The sequence below is a fragment of the Orbicella faveolata genome, unplaced genomic scaffold (assembly GCF_042242905.1).
Source record: "Orbicella faveolata isolate gen_17 unplaced genomic scaffold, um_ofav_v1 contig_34, whole genome shotgun sequence".
In the NCBI taxonomy this organism is placed as follows: domain Eukaryota; kingdom Metazoa; phylum Cnidaria; class Anthozoa; order Scleractinia; family Merulinidae; genus Orbicella; species Orbicella faveolata.
The window spans coordinates 32,272,501-32,291,242 of NW_028301563.1; the positions used below are offsets into that span (position 1 = coordinate 32,272,501).

Consider the following 18,742-nt stretch of genomic DNA (forward strand, 5'->3'; position numbering starts at 1 on the left):
AAGCATTCTGGCTTGATAAGCATTCTAGATTATTTCTTGACTTTTTAAGAAAATAGTATTACCCAAGATGGTGGGTCAAATGACGTCATGCGATGCCACAACCAAAAAATATGTCATTATTTTATGGAGCAAGCTCAGGGCTTCCTGTACCTTAATAGAACGAAAACCCAAGGAGAGGGTTTCATCCCCCTTGTGCCATGATGGGGGTGTTAGTCCGAGGGTTAACAATTGTACTAGCCCTGATGACTGAATGAATGAATAAAAGACTGATTATCAGGACAGAACGCATTATATTTAAGTTAAAGGCAACCCTATGGTTAATGTAGATTTTTAAAATCACATAGGTGCTTCTTGCTATATTCGCAATACTATTTTTGATGGGTATTAGATTCTCTTTATTTTACATTCCACCCTCAGCTCAGTTTTCTAATGATCACTCAGCCATCCAGTCCAGTATAGTGATTTGTTGAGCAGGCTATTTCTGATCTTCTGGCCACAGGTTCAGTGGTCGAGTGCACGTGTGCTCCTGCTGTTGTTAACCCATTGTCAGTTTCCATACAGTTGGAGTTCTGGAAGAATAATGTTTCGTATCTCAATTCCAGTGTTTTGCAGACGTTGCTCGCAGACTATCTTGTATTGTATGCTCGGATGTTAGCGCTATTGGATTGGCTGCTTTTATTGCCATTGGTAACATTGCCTATTTTCGCACAAAAACCGAGATTCTATGTAGACGAATACCAGATCGAGTACCACGTGGAGAGAACTCCACTGTGTTTGTTTTGCTTTGAAAAGTTTGCACATCTTCTTTCAGGGTGCTCTGTTAAGTGGTTTACTGAGAACCAATCTGTACCTTTGATCGTCGATTCTGGTAGTATGAAACTGCGTTCGCTTCAACTCGCCGGTGATATATTTGATACCGCCAAAGAAAGTAATATCAAAATCAAGGCTGAGTTGATACCTCGTTCATTTAACGAGAAAGCTGATTACTTATGCAAGATCGTTGATTGATGACTGGTCAGTTAAAGATAGCTATTTTCATGAAGTAACCTCTTATCGGGGTCCCTGTTCAATTGATTACTTTTCCAGTTAAAAAAACAAAAAATTCAAGTTTTTCCCAGTTTCTATTCGAAGATTCTCTAGCATTTAGTTGGGTAGGAGAAACCTGTTGGCTGGTGCCACCTGTTTCGTTAGTTGAAAATGTCATCCGCCACATATGTTTTTGTCAATAGAACTGGTTACTCTTTATTGGCCTTTCAGCTCCCTTTTGGCCTTTTTGGTGGAGCGTAGGTGGGGTTTCAGATCTTTTGTTATTGATTTTCTCTTCGTTGAGAACGGTAAAGATGTTTATCTCCATGGGGCAAATAACAGTTCCCTTTTGACTCGGAGAATTTTAGTTGCTTGTCGGTGCTGTACAGTCCAGTGTCCAGTAGAATCTGACTATGGAGAAGTCATGCCACGCGGTCACGATTATGCTGTTTTAGGCCGTTGGGCCATGTCACCTTTGTGCGGGACTGCCCATTTATCATGTGTTGATCTTAGGTGATTGCACTGTTTTAGGCCGTTGGACCATGTCATCTTTGTGCGGGACTACCCGTTTATCATGTGTTGATCTTAGGTGATTACACTGTTTTAGACCATTGGGCCATGTCATTTTTGTGCGGGACTGCCCGTTTATCACAGGTTGATCTTAGGTGATTACACTGTTTTAGGCCGTTGAGCCATGCCATTTTTGTGCAGGACTGCCAGTATATAGTGTGCTGAATGCAAGATTTAGGCCTCTGGGCCTTCCTTATGTTCTGATCTGCGTGTTGTTGCATTTTTTTTTCTAATTGTTCTCACATTTCTTTTGTTATCTTTCAAGTCTACAAAGTGGATGTGTGTTTACTTCAAAGGTTGCCCACTCAAGAGATCCAGACGACTTCGCAAGTCAGCGGAAGGTCTTCCCTTGTGTGCCTGTGAAGCAAAGGCTCCTTCAACAACAGAGCGTTATTCAAGTGACTTTCAAACATTTAGAGAATGGTCTTCGCGCTTTGAGGAACTCGCTTGTTTCCCGTCTGATGAGACGTCTTTTGCTCCTTATTTGGAGTATTTTGCTGCAGCAGAGTTTCCTCTACTGCACACTTGATTCTGCCTGTTATGGCATAAATTGGGCACACCATCGGTATGGCTTTCCGACTTGTGATTTGACTTGTGATAGAAGTTTTCTCGAGGCGGCTAAAATTGAGCTTACAAAACCTGTTTCCATAAAAAGGGGGGCGCTGTTACTCCCGAGATGATCTTGAGGATATATAATAGGTTTGCGGGCGTCAAGGCTAATCCTGCTAATCTTCGCTTAGCCGCAATTTGCGTGACTGCCTAGTGGGCTTTTCTCCGCGGCAACGAGTTAGCTAGCCTTCGTTGCTGTAACGTTAGTTTTTGCGATGCATTTGTCAAGATTTATATATGTAAGAGCAAAACAGATGTTTATTATATGAAATTTTTAGTTTTAATTTTATGAATTTATTTTCTTCAGAGATGTAACATATTTTGCTCTCAAAAAATTCGTATTAAAATAAAGTTTTAGACTTGGCATGCGTTTGCGGAACTAGGATATCTTATACACTTGTTTAACTGATCTACATAGCTTAAGAACATGGGCCGCTAAGGAGCAGGCATCAGCAATCTACACTTTTTATGTCACGGCAGATAGAAGACTGATCGAGCCAAGGACGGCTAGCCACAGCTATATTATGATAGGTTAGAATCTTTACTTTCAGTGTCTAGAAGTTTGCACACTTAGATTCCTTTGTTCTCTTTCTTTATTTTTGAAAGCAGACATCAATAAACGAGATGCCCGCCCCTGATGCTGTGTTTCTGTTTATTAAGATTAGTTACAAAATATTTTATAATCGTTTCAGGGTGATTAGAGTATAAATATATTTTGTAACGTTTCGCTAATTACACTGGAGTATGTTCACTATGTATGGTTCGTGTTAACTGCAGAAGTATTTTAGGCGTGAATCCCTAAGGGGCTAGTAGGCTATTTGAGAATTTGTATGTTATGCAAGAGCCACTCGAAGGCATCTCTTTCAACTTTGCTTTTTAATTTTTCTGTTTACTCACTACTGTATTTTCTTTATGATGATGTAACGCTTGCTGTATCCTGCATCAATAAACGAGATGCCCGCCCCTGATGCTGTGTTTGTGTTTATTAAGATTAGTTACAAAATATTTTATAATCGTTTCAGGGTGATTAGAGTATAAAAACGGCTTCAAACGACTCTTCCCCTATCACATCTTGTTCGCCGAGATCATTCCACTTAAACTGTGGAAGACCTTCAAAGCGACCAATTCTTTCTTCTTTAAAGTGAATGCAATGGGCACTTTGAAATTGTCTTCGCATGACTGCATGGCGTAGAAAGAGGTATCATTAAGCATGCAATGACGGATTATACGCGAAATTCGCCGTCACATCGTTCGGGCATCGAGCATCGAATTGCTTTATTGCCGGTTTTCAGTGTCATGCCATTCAAAATAAACAAAATCAAAATCAAAACAGTTCAAACGATAAAGTCCAGAATCTTGAAGAGAAAGAAGGTAAATATGCAATGACTTTCGCTAAGATTCAGGTCACAGCAATGTTTCTTACATAAGAAGAATTTTTTTTATCCAAATTTATAGAGATTTTGATGGAGACGCCATGCTGGCGCCCATCCAGATGGCGGCCGGAAACCAACAGAAACATCTGTCACTGAGTTTTGCTACAAAAGCGTGAATTTATCTCTTCAGGAACTCAAAAACATTTTAAAAATAATACTTTTTCTAATACATGAACTTTTCAGATAGCCAAATTCCCCGAAATAAGTCACTCTTTTAACCAACATGACAGCTTTCTTGCCCGTCATGTAAATGTCGCGTCATGCAAAAGATTAGAAATTCAAGCGCAGTCTATTACAAAACCAAGAACCCACTTGGAGCAAAAATTTGTATGACTATTAGTTTTCAGCTGCTCTTACACATCATGAAAGTAAAATCTCAGGATGATTAATAGTTTTGTAGTTTGAATTTAGCAACGTCATCTGAGGGGACTGTTGATTTATCGATTAAACAATCAAAAACGTGTTTTCCCTGCCATATATTTGTCATTATGTCGTAAGTCCTTCCATTAGCACATGATAAGGCTACGACAAATATCCATCGCTGCGAAACTAAACGTCACAGTCCGGAGTTAAGATAAATCCAGGCGGTTAGATTCTTTGGTCGGTCTAGCGGATCTCAGAGTGAGAATTGAGATTTGAACCGCTCCACTATCCCGCGAAATCGATGTGCTTTAACAGCGTGCAATAAAATTACAATGAATAAATTCCACAACTGTCTCTGTACCTGTTGAGTTGATACATGTGAGAGAATAAATAACTTCCGGTGGGAAACTGAGAGATTCTCGTTCACTTTTCAGTAAAGATTAACGCTATTAAATATTCCCCACTTTAAAGATTCCTCATTTTAAAGATTCCCGCTTTTAAAGATTCCCCATTTTAAAGATTCCCGCTTTTAAAGATTCCCCATTTTAAAGATTCCCGCTTTTAAAGATTCCCCATTTTAAAGATTCCCGCTTTTAAAGATTCCCTATTTTAAAGATTCCCCATTTTAAAGATTCCCCGTTTTAAAGATTCCCGCTTTTAAAGATTCCCCATTTTAAAGATTCCCCATTTTAAAGATTCCCGCTTTTAAAGATTCCCCGTTTTAAAGATTCCCACTTTTAAAGATTCCCCATTTTAAAGATTCCCACTTTTAAAAATTCCCCATTTTAAAGATTCCCGCTTTTAAAGATTCCCGCTTTTAAAGATTCCACATTTTAAAGATTCCCGCTTTTAAAGATTCCCCATTTTAAAGATTCCCCGTTCCCCATTCCCATTCCCCGATTCCCCGTTCCCCGTTTTAAAGATAGCCCTTCTTGACGGGTCTAATTACCTCATTGACTGATTTGCTACAGGCTAATCACCAAGGGCGGATAGACACATCAAAAACAAAGTCTACAGGATCCCCTGTTCCCGCGCCGATCACTTTGCTCTCCGAATTCTTCTGTTTCGCACTCGCCGAAAATTTGTTTTCCGTCCTCGCCGGGAGCCTCTCCGAAGGCTATGTGACGAGAAAGTGAGCCTGCTCTAATCTCTGCAATTTTTTTTATTTTGACCCCGGAAACCGCAGAAAAGAATAAAGTCAATTGATTTTCACCGGAAGTATGAGCTTTGGCAGCTCAGATTTCTCGGGAAAATTGTAAATCTTTTTCATAACAACATGTAGGCGCGATATTCGTTGTTAATAAAGTTTTGCCGACGAAAAAGTGTCAATATAACAGCTACTCGCTTCTTCACTGGAATTGCCCGCGTGTCTGTGGTTACTCATCTGACAGGGCTGTGAAATCGAAATAGAACTACTAAGGACACACACTTTGATTCCTAGTGATCTTGCTTTGGCAATCTGGTCTTTGGCGATGTTGGTAAACGGGCAAACGCCTCTGTGTTGTTTCGTTGCCCGCTTACAACCACATACGTTTGTAATATTTAACTCTTCCCATATGCAGTCGGCAACACGACAAGTACGTCTTGATTCATTAACATACTTTCAACTGCTATTTCCTGCTCGAGGAGGAGGGGCTCCCTCTTTAGTTTGAAATTTAACCAGAAATAGACTGGAACTTTGTTAAAACATCAGTAATACGCGCACTCAACTCTTCCTCTGACTCCAAATGTGGACGACTTGTTTTTTATTGTGCAGTAAATTACCGACTCTATGGGGATTTAATAGCTCCTTATCAAACATAGTAGATTGACAGTTTCTCGCCTTTCCCGCCTTTCGACCAATGGTATTTCACTTCGCTCAGACGATCGACGCGCAGAAATGAAAAATTACAGAGATCAGAGCAGGCTTACTTTCTTGTAGTCTCCTCCGCAGCCGTTTTTTGGGATGTCATGCAATGCTCCCCCCAAAGAAATGGCTGCTCACATCCAACAACATTCCTTTCACGAAATTAACCAATCACCGCTTCTGTTCCATTTTCAAGAACGTTTTCGCGCCAAATTCGCCCTTTGAAACTTGTCCAATCAGGGAATGTTTTTTATCTTTGTATCCCGTCGTGGGAGATGTCACAAATAAACATACAGATTTCCGGCTTTTGTTTAGGGACGCCGAAAACTACCGGCGACACTTGAACGAGCTTTCTATGTAGCTGAAGACTCTTTAAAGTTCAAGTTAATTATTAGAAGCTTTCAACTCAAAAAATTACTGTCGAGAAGGAAGATATCTATTTTAACTTAACAAAGGAACCAGGAAATCCAGTAGCTTCGCTCGATTTGTTGACATCGAGTTCTGAATGCCGCTCTTTCTGGCCTGATTACAATCTGTAGGAAGCGTTTGGCCCTTGATTGATGGTTACAATTTGACATTTCGAGAAAATATATTTTGTCTCATTTATAGCTGAACATAGCGAGGAGCACATGAAGCACTTGTACTTAGGACTTTTATTTACAATTTTTTTCGTCCGTCATGATCGTAACCTGCGAACACCGCATATTTTTGGCAACGTGCGGCGTGAAACAAAAGCCAGAAATCCCTCACGTGTTCGCACTCAGACCTTTCCGCGCAAAAGCTTACGTCATTCACACTTTGCTATTATGTGATTGGTCTGTTCAATGGAGCGCAAACAAACCACAAACACAAAGGGAAAAGAATGTGGTTTGGATGTGAGCAGCCTTCTTGGCGCCTCTTCACCAGTAGACTGCGAACAGGCTCCCGGTGAACCCGAATGAAGCCCCGATCGCTTTGCTCTCCAAATTCTTCTGTTTCGCGCTCACCGGAATTTTTTTCCGTCCACGCCGAGAGCCTGTTCGCAGGCTACTTCACCAGACTCCTTCTCGCCGGATCGCTTTGCTTATCGACGCTCGTGCGTGTGACTCAAAGGTGAGCCTGCTCGCAAGCTAGCCGCGAAACTCCGCGGCTCTCTCGCAGCTCGCTCATGTGGAGAAACACCAAGAAAAACCTCTGGGAGCAGGGTAAACAGTCAACAGACTTGCTCGTAAACAGCTACATTTGAATCATATGGTGCCAGAACGACCAAAAGGGGGAATAAACCTATTCATCGAGCTTGAGAAACATAAGCTCGATCAGATAGCTGCAAGAAACCAAAGAATGTCTTTTGAGAAAAGTATAGCTTTCTCGAAGTAACGCTACGGCGTCTCCGAGGAAAAACGCACGAGGACAAATCGGATATCCGTGATAAGAATCAATTGCATCATACTACTTGGAAAGTGTTCTAATCAAACAGTTGGGTCTGGCATCACAATATAGAATGCAAGTAAGCAACATGTTCACGGGAAATGTCATATTTTGTCCCTGGAAAGCAATATATTATTTGTATCTTGCAATAGAAACGAGCCAAAACAATGGTATGCATAAACACATGGCAAATTACAGAGGTGTCAAACTCGACGAAGCGACATGCAGATAACAAAGGAAATCATGCAGACCTATGAACTCTAAAAATTTGCCATAGCAAGGTCTAACCACTCAACTCGACTTAAAATTCCTCCTTTTAACACAACATGAAATGCCCTTCATAAACACGAGTGAAGCGAAAAAAAGGTCAATTGACCTAACAGAGAACGGCAAATGTACAAATGTCACGAACCATAGAAGTCGTGTAGGCTAGCCATTTTACAAGTTTGTACAAGTCGCAGAATGTCTTACATCCGCACATATGTGCGAGTTGCGCTAGCAACTACAGACGTACATAGTATTTTAGAAATACCGGCTACTGATGAGATCCACATGTAGGATCGAAACAATGGTCTTGCCTGAGCTAAGCCGAACAGTGGCAAATGCAACACGCAAAACAGTCAACAGACTTGCGCGTAAACAGCTACATTTGAATCATGTGGTGCCAGAACGACCAAAAGGAGGAATAAACCTATACATCGAGGTAGAGAAACATGAGCTCGATCAGATAGCTGCAAGAAACATAAGCCTGTTTCTGGAGAAATGTATAGCTTTCTCCAAGCTACGGTGTCTTCGAAGAAAAAACGTACGAGGACAAATATGATATCCGTGATAACCTCCTGTACTTTCAAACAGTTCTGTAACACAGCCGGGTCCGGTGTCACAATATAGAATGCAAGTAAGCAACACTTTTACAGTAAATTTCATATTTTGTCCCGCAAAGGAAAATACTTGGAGACTAAAAAACATATCTTGCAATAGAAATGAGCCTTAAAAATGCATAAATACATGGCAAATTACAAAGGTGTCATCGACGAAGCGACATGCAGATAACAGCAGAAATCATGCAGACCTATGACCTCCAAAAATTTTGCCATAGCACGGTCTTACGGCTCAACTCTAATAAAATTTCTCCTTATAACGCAACATGAAGTACCCTTCATAAACACGAGTGAAGCAACAAAAAGGTCGAGTGACCGAACGGAGAACGGCAAATGTACAAATATGTCACGAACAGTTGAAGTCATGTAGGCTAGTCAACCCATTTTACACTGAAATACTGCAAATTATACATTTAATATGTATACAGCTAAATATTTCAGTTAACGTTGCCAGATGAAATTTTTAGATAAAAAGAAACCTATGTGAGAAGAACACTAATGATAGGTTATGTATTCATTAAGCTTGGCTTATCATGTGAAAAAAAATCTACTAGTTTGTATTTTTGTGTGTGAAGCAGAAGCCTACACAATAAGACCACTAATAGTAGGCTTTGTATTCATTAAATTTGGCTTATCATTTAACAAAAAAATGATTACACATCTAACAGCTTGTTTTTTTGTGTGAATTAAGTAGAAGTTTTGCGCTTTTATGAGATATATTTAATTAATAATAAAAGAAAATTTTTAAACGTAAAATGAAAGCCTTCCTCTTAAATCAATTTTTAATGTGATAAATTTTATATGTAAATAGTTTTTCAATAATTGTTTATCGATAATCTTTGAATATTTTTTTACTATGATTGTCCCTGAAAAGCCCCCATGGGGAGTTGACGATAGAATTTGTATTGTATTGCAAAATAATTAATAATAAAATAATCAATAATAAACTGTAATATTCACTCAGGATAATAATATTCAGTCACTCATTCTGACAAAGAAAGTTTTCGTCTAACATGTAGAACCTACTGCTCCAATGAAACCCTGTTCCTTCTAAATGCCCATAGAAGACTGTTAGGATCAATTTTAGGGTTAGGGTAAGTTTTTAGCATGACTGAATTGATGAGGGCAAATGAATATCAATCACAATAGAACTTCCAATATACCGTAGGAGAGAGTCCAGACTCCCTCTCCCCCCCACCTCCGTCAGGAGACACGTGGCCTCTTACTTAGCCCCCACCTCCGTTAGGAGATCCATGGCCTCTTAAGTAGCCCCCCACCTCCCTCAGGAGACCCATGGCCTCTTAAGTAGCCCCCCACCTCCTTCAGTAGACCCATGGCCTCTTGTATAGCCCTCCCTCCAAAAAGTGGGTCCCTAGCATGTAACATAGTTTTGACCACTTCCCTTACTGATAAAATATTTACTGTACATAGAGCAACATGACAAAATCTGACCAACTTTCAAACCAAAACTGTGGAAAAATCAAACCCTTTGGCTCCCACACACCCATATAGCTCATTTCTGAGAGTAACGCCTCCCCGTTCCATTCAATGTTGACAATGTTATCCCAGAAAATATTGCTACATCCTAATATTGTTACTACATGCTTACCTGGGGGTAGTGGAGATTCACTTGTGACCTGTCCCACTGCAGACTCTGCTGAATCACTACTCTGACTTGTGGAATATGCTTCATGACTTACAGGTTTTTCCAAAGCTATGAAAAAGAATTAATCAAATTAATCCATCTGTCCCCACACCCCACCAGCTTCTCTACATGCTTCCCTTTTATAGCAAGACAAGGGCAACTCCACTTCAACCCCTAACAGCTCCACCCTAATTTTTGAGTATGTCTGCATCCACCCGAGTGGAAAGTACAATTTCTTTTATCAAAACACTTGATAAAGAACTAAAAAACTTCTTAAGTGAAAGTAAAAAGCACACTTAGACTGAGTCCCCCAACTTTTCAGAAGGACACCTTTCTGAGAGAAATGGCCTTATATCTTATCTTTGCTCGAACCCTCACCCTAGGCAAAAATTGAACAAGAAATCAAAAGTAGGTACACAATCTACATTTACTGTTCATAACTGTAGCACGAAATATATGTAAGTGCTTGCATGTTCCAAGGAGTCCACGCACTAGCCAACAGATTTTATAGTCATGTTTTCTGTACATCAAGCATGGAGCATCTTTCCCTTTAAGCCATCATTGACAGTTTTGGCATCTCATAAAATATGAAGTGATAAAGTCAGTTATGGTCATATGTAATAAGCCCTTTGCAGCTAAGCCATCACGTGACCTGTTTTTCATAAAATTATGAGCTATAACTTAACGAATGCCAGAAATGGAAAAAGCATGTCGAAAATATCAAAATGGCTAAGTTTGAGGCCCCCATCATTAAAGAAGGAGACTTTTTGATGGTCCGAATTTTTAAAAGAATAACAAGACTTGTACGGAAAAAGTTGCTGGAGAGCAAGGCCTTTAACCTTATTCCCAGGGTCTCTCATCTTACTGAGCTAGCGAGGAGAGACCCTGGTTGGGTCTGGTCACGCGTCTCCCAGAATCTTGGAGATGACCATTAAACTATTGAAGGGATGGGTGGCTTAGTAGGAATTTTGTCCATACTTAGCCTACGGGAATGCGGTAATGTCACCAAAGTAAACCAAGAACGATATGATGTTCTGCAGCAATGTCCGGCGGTAATATTCTGAAAATGCCGAGGAAAACTTATCCACCATCTGATAGGGGAAATTCAAATCGTTGAAGGTTGTAACAACAACAACAACAATTTATTGGTATTCCCATATAGATGGTGTTACCTAAATATTGGTTCAGTGAAGGACGTTACATATTGTAAAAATCTCCTCAACAATGTGAGTGGAGAATTGCACACTGCGGCCGAGGCTGTGTATGGAAGATCTTTCACTCACCTTTACCTCAGAATGAAGTGCAGGTCTTGTGAACGGCGATTAAATAATTTTAGAGAATTCAGGGAATAATTGATCACTGAAAGCCAAAGTTACTTCGAAAGGAGCGAAAGGGTGAAAAGATTTATTGAAGTTTCACCGTGACTTTTACTTGCTCATGTTGGGCCAATTCTGTGGCAGGCTGTCTGTTTAAGGTTGACAAGCCTCCTTTAGATGAATCCCACTCACTGGCCAAGATAGTAACACTCAATGCTGTACCTGACTTCCCTTGATTCTCTTTTGCTGGTGCATCTTGTGAAGTGGCAACTCTGGTAGAAGGACTCAAATCCTACAAGACAACCACACCTACAATTAAAGCTGGACACTGGATCAAACAGTCTAAGGGTTTGAGATCTAGCAGGGTCACTGTGTTGTGTTCAAGGGAGACACACTTTGCTCTCACAATGCCTCTCTCCACCCTGGTGTATAAATGTGTACTATACTGAGTATAGCAAATTTTATTCTGTGGGTAATCCTGCAGTGGCCTCGCATCCTCTAAGGGGAAGTAAAAATACACCTATTGCTTAATGCTACAGGAACTTAGATGAACTCTACCAGTATGGGACTTTTAGCCTGATGAAGACTTTTTAAAATAAGACACAATAAGTAACCAATTAGCAAGTAATGTTCTGTAGCTTCTTAACAATTATTTTCAACATCGATCGGTCAATTTTAATCTTTTGTGATTTTTTTAAGTATAAACTGGCCTTTATCAAATCATTTCTCCAGAGATATAATTTAACCTTCAACTTATATAGCATTGCACACTAGACCTGAAGGGAATATAAATCCTAAGGGGAAGGGAGGAGGACGAAGAATTACTCAAGGAGGTTTAATCTGTCGGCAATTAACATTTTTCTCAGTAGTATTCTTCAACTTGTGAAATTGCTACCTCCTTCCAGGCAGAGCTCCCTCTATATTCCATTACAGGCAGCACCCCTCCCACCTTAAAATGAAACAGGGATGGCCTGACCTCGTGTAAAGTACACTAATGTTTCCATTAATTATATTATAGATCATATAAATTACATACCTGGCTTGTTCCCTTCAAGAACCATTTCTCCAGTCCATGGACAGTATGCACTTTATCACAGACCTTCTCCATACAGATCAGTGGTTGATCCTGTTTTACTTCAAGAAGGTGAAAGCACTCCTCATCATTACAACACACTCTTCCATGGTTAGAACACTCTTGACCAACCCCGTCTGTCCTTTGATGACAGTATGGGCAGGCTACACACAACTCATACTGCAGTGCTCTCAGGTATGGCAGCTCCAGTGACAAGGTTTGCAAAGTTCCTTCTACAAACTCACGCACTTGTGTAGCTATGTGTACTAGTTCTTCTGACGTCCCTGCTGACACCTCCAGTTTTATCTTCTTGTGTGCATTAACCGGAAGACTTTGTATTCTTTGCCTTAGGACGATCTTGATGAAACTCTTCTTGCAAATGGCAATTAAATCATGGATTTGCTTCCCAATAACAAACCATGCTCCATTTTGGTACAACTTGGGATGCTGCAAGGGCCATGTCTTACAACACCAACCAATAAATCGTGACACAAGCTGTGAGAACAGACCATGAGGGACAAAGCCATGTACAAAATGAACATACAAAGGACAAGGATCAGCGTGAGATGGTGCCACTTGACAAAGGTCTTTAGGAGGTGTCTTCAGTTGAGCTGGTACAAAATACTTTACATCACTTGGAGACGGTGAGAACTTGGCGATCAAACCAAACTGCTCCATCATGTCCAAGATGTCATCTTTGATAATGCCTTGTTCAATAAACTTAGAAAAGACATCATCAACAAGTTCCATGCAGAGGATGCCATTTTCCTCTAGTTCCCGCCAGTAATTGTAATGTACAGGATCCTAAGAAACAACATCAGAATAACATTTAGGTGTACAGTTATAAACTTGTATATATTCAGCTACCTAGCATGAGGCTAAAGGTTTTGTTGATGATGGCTTCCTTGCAAGTACTGGGTATTTCTCTCAAATGGGAAATGGTTTCATGCCATGAATGCTGTTGTAAACACAGAAATTCTGGAACATACATTTTAAACAGGGACTGCCTCTTCATGTACCAGACATTCCTACTACATGTATCTTAGAGGCATTGCATCATGTAAATTCATCCATCATCATTCTCTAAAGGGTTGGCCAAATTAACAAACAGACAGTCAAAAAAGGTACTGTAAAATGTATTGAAGGTGAACATCAGGTAAAGGTAAAGCAATTTAATTTTCTTACCATTTTGTTTGAGTGCGGAATGGTTATCAGCTGCTTCAATAGGTCAATTAGCCACTGAGCCTTCAGAACAACTGTACTGCGATGCTTGATAATCATACCCAAGTCATGGTAGAAACTGATCATACCATCAAACTCATCTGCATCTTCTATATAGCAATGCTTTTTGGCATAGCTTTGGAGTTGCTTCAGATGTCTGTGATAAATCCGTTGAGCTATCAAAGCTTCAATCACCTTTTCAAACAGAAACCATCTAAAAGACAATCATGGAAAATGCATCACATTTCATTGCAATGCATTATTTCTATTATTTACTTTGTTCCAATGCTCTCATGGCTTTTGTCTCTCAAATGACCAACAAAGAGAGTGCAAGAACCATTCGACTTGTCAAGATCATACATTTTTGTTTGAATATCAATGCCTTCCACAATTCTTGGATTTTGATTTGCTTGTCACACTGGCGCATCAAAAAATGCCAAAAAGATGTCATTCCCCTCACCTACCCATACCACAGAGAGTTGTCAGAAATTTATCAAAACCTTTGTTGAGTGACAGGAGTATGGCAGTCTTTTCTGCAATGCTTCTAAGAGATGTTCTAGCTACCACTGTTCAAAGAGTATCAGGTAAAGTCCATGCCCTGGATATTGGCTTAATACAATATATCTTATCCTGATTCTTCTCTGTTTTGAATTTTAGTGCACACGTGACAACCCAACTGAGTCCAGGCAATCACTTTTGTTTGTAGAAAATAATTTACCTGACTGGAATTTCCTCCCCCATATGCATGTATGGTTCCTGTCTCAACACCTCCATGATTTTGTTCCGCAGTTCTTGAATGTCCCCTGTGTTCCCCCTTAGCTCTGAAAATAAATACACTACATTTTGACACTTATTCTATAGTTATAGAGAAAATAGAGATATATTTACAGTGTGTATATAGGTCCTACAAATGAAAACGTTGAAATCTGGTGTGGTCTGAGTTTTCAACACACACAAATCTGGTCTCATGCTAGAGGTACAAAGCTATGAGAACAAGCAATAAAGATCAAAGGCTAGCAGCAAGGTGAGATATACCGTGCCCGGAATACGACTGTGTTTCAGGGTTTTTTTTTGTTAGCACGCTGGAATAACATACCATTTACATGACATTCTTTCGAGCGAAATAAGGAGTTTTACTGAAACTAAAGTCTGAGAGACAACAGTGCAGTGAATGGCTACAAATACAGACCCTTTAATATAAGGGCCGTACGAACGTTCTAATTCCATATGAAAGAGAATTGAAGAACATAAGGGCTGTACGAACGTACTAACTCCATATGAAAGGGAATTGAAGAACATAAGGGCTGAAGAAGAACATAAGTTAATTAGCGTGATACACTTTGTTTGACTATGCACAAAGAGCGACCTAGTCTAATTGATAGTGGATGTCGATCTCCAAGCGTTGTTTGGATGATGAATTATTCCCTTCGCATCAATCAAAGATCGACAGGCCACAGTTCGTTCAAACAATAAGTTGTAAAATTTACTTAATCGAGTTCGTTGGCACAGTACAACGCAACAACGTTGAAACCACTAGAAAGTACATTATTATTGCACAGTTGCTCAAGACTGGTACGTTCGCAGGGCTAGAATGTAAGTACGAACAATGCCATAAACTTCAATCCATCAGAATTGTTAAAGCTCATACCTTTGAAACGCTAGTATGTAAGTATGGCAAGAACAACGTATATTAAAAGCCGTGAAGTTCGTAAGTATGTTAGTACGTACAATTGTAAAATGAGCTCGTACCTAAGAAACCCTAGTATGTAAGTATGGCAAAAACAACGTATATTAAAAGCCATTCGTTCATACGGCCCTTATGTTCTTCAACTCCCTTTCATATGGAGTTAGTACGTTCGTACGGCCCTTATGTTCTTTAATTCCCTTTTATATGGAGTTAGTACGTTCGTACGGCCCTTGTTCTTCAATTCCCTTTCATAAGGAGTTGGTATGTGTGCACTGCAGTTACCCATAAATTAAAGACAACCAAAAGATACTCAGCTAGAAGGCAATCCATTAGTTACCCATAAATTGAAGACAACTAAAAGACACTCAGCTAAAAGGCAATCCGTTAGTACAGAAAGTACGTGTAATAAAGGACAAAAATGAGAACGTCGCTCCTAAAGCGGGCACTATTTGTTTTTGTAGCAAAGACAATTCGCAATTCAGAGCGCAAAAAGGAAAATATAACCTCAAATTTAACATAATTAGGGCCGATATGCATACAGCCCTTCAAATTAATTTTCATAATCCCGTCCATCTATCCTTCAATTCAGTCTGAAGCATCCCTTGACTAGATTGGGAAAGAGCACAAAAGAAAACAAACTAGAGGTGACAAAATGAATACCAAAGGTGAAATGCATTGATGAAAAAAGAGTTTCCAAATGCATCAACAAGGTGAAAACTCACCAACATGTTTACTTCTTTTTGTCAACGAGTTTAAAACCTGTTTGATGGTTCAATATCTCTGAGCCGTTATGTAACTTGGTAGTTATGATCAATAAGTATTATCAATCATTACATTAGCCATACATTAACCATACATTAGTACCTGTTTGAAGATTCTTTCTTTCTGGACCTATCAGCGAGCTTGTGTTATCAATACTGAACAATGGCAAGAACACATGTTTACCATACTCTTTACCAAAAATCCTCTTTTGTATTTGTTTTTTCATTACTGCAATGTCTTCAGCTGGTTTGTCAGCATGTGTGCCTACAATGAGCACTGGTGGCCGCACATAGGTCAGCCTCCTTTGAGCACCATGATCTGTTTCTTCTTTTACTTGTGCTACACTGTGGATTGTAGCAAGCCATGATAACAAATTCTCCAGATTTGTTTCGTTGCTTGGGTTTTCCAAATATGTATCACAAGTTCCTTGTCTAACACAGGGCTCAGCTTGGGCATATAATGGCTTGCTGAGGTTGTATACCAAAACATAAATTGCATGTGACGACAAGAAAAGAGGGTGAGAGGCATAGTACAGGTGCTGTCCAGCAAAATCCCACACATCCATACTTACAACAGATTCTCCTCTGGTGATATCACTTTTACCCTGTTCACCTCTAACATACTCTAGCAACTGATGAACATGTTTTGTGACATCATCAGGAGGTGAAGTGGCATTGATAATTACCTCAGGTTCATTCAGTTCAATTTCACTTCCACATTCAGGGAAATGTTCACCATTATGGGACTGATTTGACAGTGCTTTTGCTTTTCTTGATGGTGAGGAAATTTCAGAGTCTACAATCTCCTCAACCTAGAATAGATTATCAAACAAAAAGAATGATTAATGACATAATAATTAAAAGTAAGTCACAGCTACTCAGAAATAGACCCTGACAGACAGTCCCACATCTCCCACACAACATGCATTCAGATGGAAATTTCCTCTCATTTAAATGCTCCATCATTACAAATATTTAATTATAGTTAATTCGCTCTAAGACAGGCAAGCGTTAACCATCTAACTGAGAGAGGTGATCAGACATTAGCCCAAAGAAAGTAAAATGAAAGCTAACCTACAGAAAATACATCAGCTCAGGTTGTTTGTTACATGTTGGTAACTACCGGTAAAACAAAAAAAGGAATTGCTTAAATTGTTCTCAAATTCTTAGGTGACAGTTAACCTGTTTCTGCTACATTTGACATGTCTGCATTAAATACATACATTGTACCTCTAAACATTAACTTTATTCAAACCTTATGCTTGTTGGGATCATTTCTGTCAGCCCTAAATTCCAAGTCTATAATTTTTCTGTCACACAGTTTCTCAGCCACTATCCTTGATATATCTTTAGAATACTCTAGCAATCCTGGTTTGTTATCATGGGTGGAATGCCAGTTCTTAACTTGTTCAACTTCAATTTCACATGTTGAAGCCTGTACTTCAATTCCCACAGTACTTTGTTCTTTAGGATCAAATGGCAGGCCTAAGAGACTCTTCTTTAGACTGGTTTTACCAGCACGATCCTGACCAACTAGTAATAGACGACCACGGTAAACATTCACTGAGCCATCTCTTAGAGCCTTTTCATAAGCCAGTTGTGCTCTTTGTCCTTCTGCTTTTTGTTCAAATACATGATCTAATATAAAAATTTAAAACATTCTTGTCAATTAATAAGAATTATAATTAAAGTGTAGTTTATAACTTTAACATAAAGCTTCATACATGTAAGATAAATGTAAACTGTATACCATGAATATGGTAAAAAAAATAAAACTTTTATGTTAATGAAGAGGAAGGGAATTCACTTTTTATTGAACATGCCATATAAACATTAATTGTGTGAAAGTTGCAGTCATAAAATATAATGAGCTGCATTTCTAAGTTGAAACCTAAAATTTTAAAAACATGGAGATACAGTAAAAGTATTTCCATTCTCCACCAATTTGAATTTTTTTTTACATTCTGTACATTCTCTCAATATGAGAAGCTCTTTTGGTTAGGGTTGTCCTTCAATTTCACTCAAAACTATTGAATCAAATACTGATAAACAAGCATGGAGAAAGAAGTATTTGGGTAGTACAATTACCAGATCTAATTTCCACATCAAGAAATTTCTATACTCCTTGACAAAATTTTAACAAATGTTTTAACACTCATGAACAGAAACGAGGTTGCCTATATAAATCATGCAGTTAAAATTTAACTTTCAACAATAACAATCTTAATTAACCGTGGTTCATGTTCTGCATGGGGTTTATTTTTTTGTTTTGTTTTGTCGGTAAGCAGACCCAAACTTCCCCTCAGCCAAATTTTGAATCATGCAACCTGTGATGTTTATTTGCCAAAAGCTGTTGAAACATTAATACAAGGAAAATGTTACGGATACTGTTTTCTTTATTATGTGTAAAATATGTTTTCTTTTGGTTTTATCAAAGTGTTGGATTCGAAGGGAATCATAAATACCGGTACGCTAAAAAAAGGTATTACGTCAACCATGGAATGCACTGACGTTGCAGCTATCACTTTCGCTAAGTGACAAGTAAGATCGTGTTTACTTTGCAAGTTTATTTTGCCAGAAGCGACAGTCATTAATTTATTTGCAATTTTGCAAGTATTTCGTGTGGGTTTAGGCAAATGAAGTGAATTCTTTGGCTGTTTCATTGCAGCGAGTTAAGAGATCTGAAGGAAGATTAAATATTTGCTGAGGTAAACAGAAGCTTGCCAGAACTTGCAGCATTTATGTCAATGGTAAGGGAAAAAACACAAGTGTTCTAAAATTAGCTGTGGGTAGCATAAACCTCGGATTGCGTGACTCATGTGACTACTTTGCTTGTCCTTTACACATAGCACAAACAATCTCTAGAACCTCTAGAATCTTTACAATTACATTAGTAAGCTTCATA

General features: G+C 39.1%; 1 protein-coding gene across 2 annotated transcripts in view; it reads right to left on the reverse strand.

The window, feature by feature from the left end:
* LOC110049544 (uncharacterized) overlaps nt 1-18,742 on the reverse strand; it is a 44,324-nt gene that overhangs the window by 21,323 nt on the left and 4,259 nt on the right. For both annotated transcript variants that reach the window (XM_089271275.1, XM_089271274.1), the window contains exons 4-10: nt 17,093-17,475; nt 15,941-16,649; nt 14,108-14,210; nt 13,354-13,603; nt 12,133-12,972; nt 11,319-11,388; nt 9,745-9,849 (exon numbers count right to left, since the gene is read on the reverse strand). In XM_089271275.1, the coding sequence (XP_089127401.1) occupies nt 9,745-9,849; nt 11,319-11,388; nt 12,133-12,972; nt 13,354-13,603; nt 14,108-14,210; nt 15,941-16,649; nt 17,093-17,475 (2,460 nt within the window). The remainder of the gene's footprint in view (nt 1-9,744; nt 9,850-11,318; nt 11,389-12,132; nt 12,973-13,353; nt 13,604-14,107; nt 14,211-15,940; nt 16,650-17,092; nt 17,476-18,742) is intronic.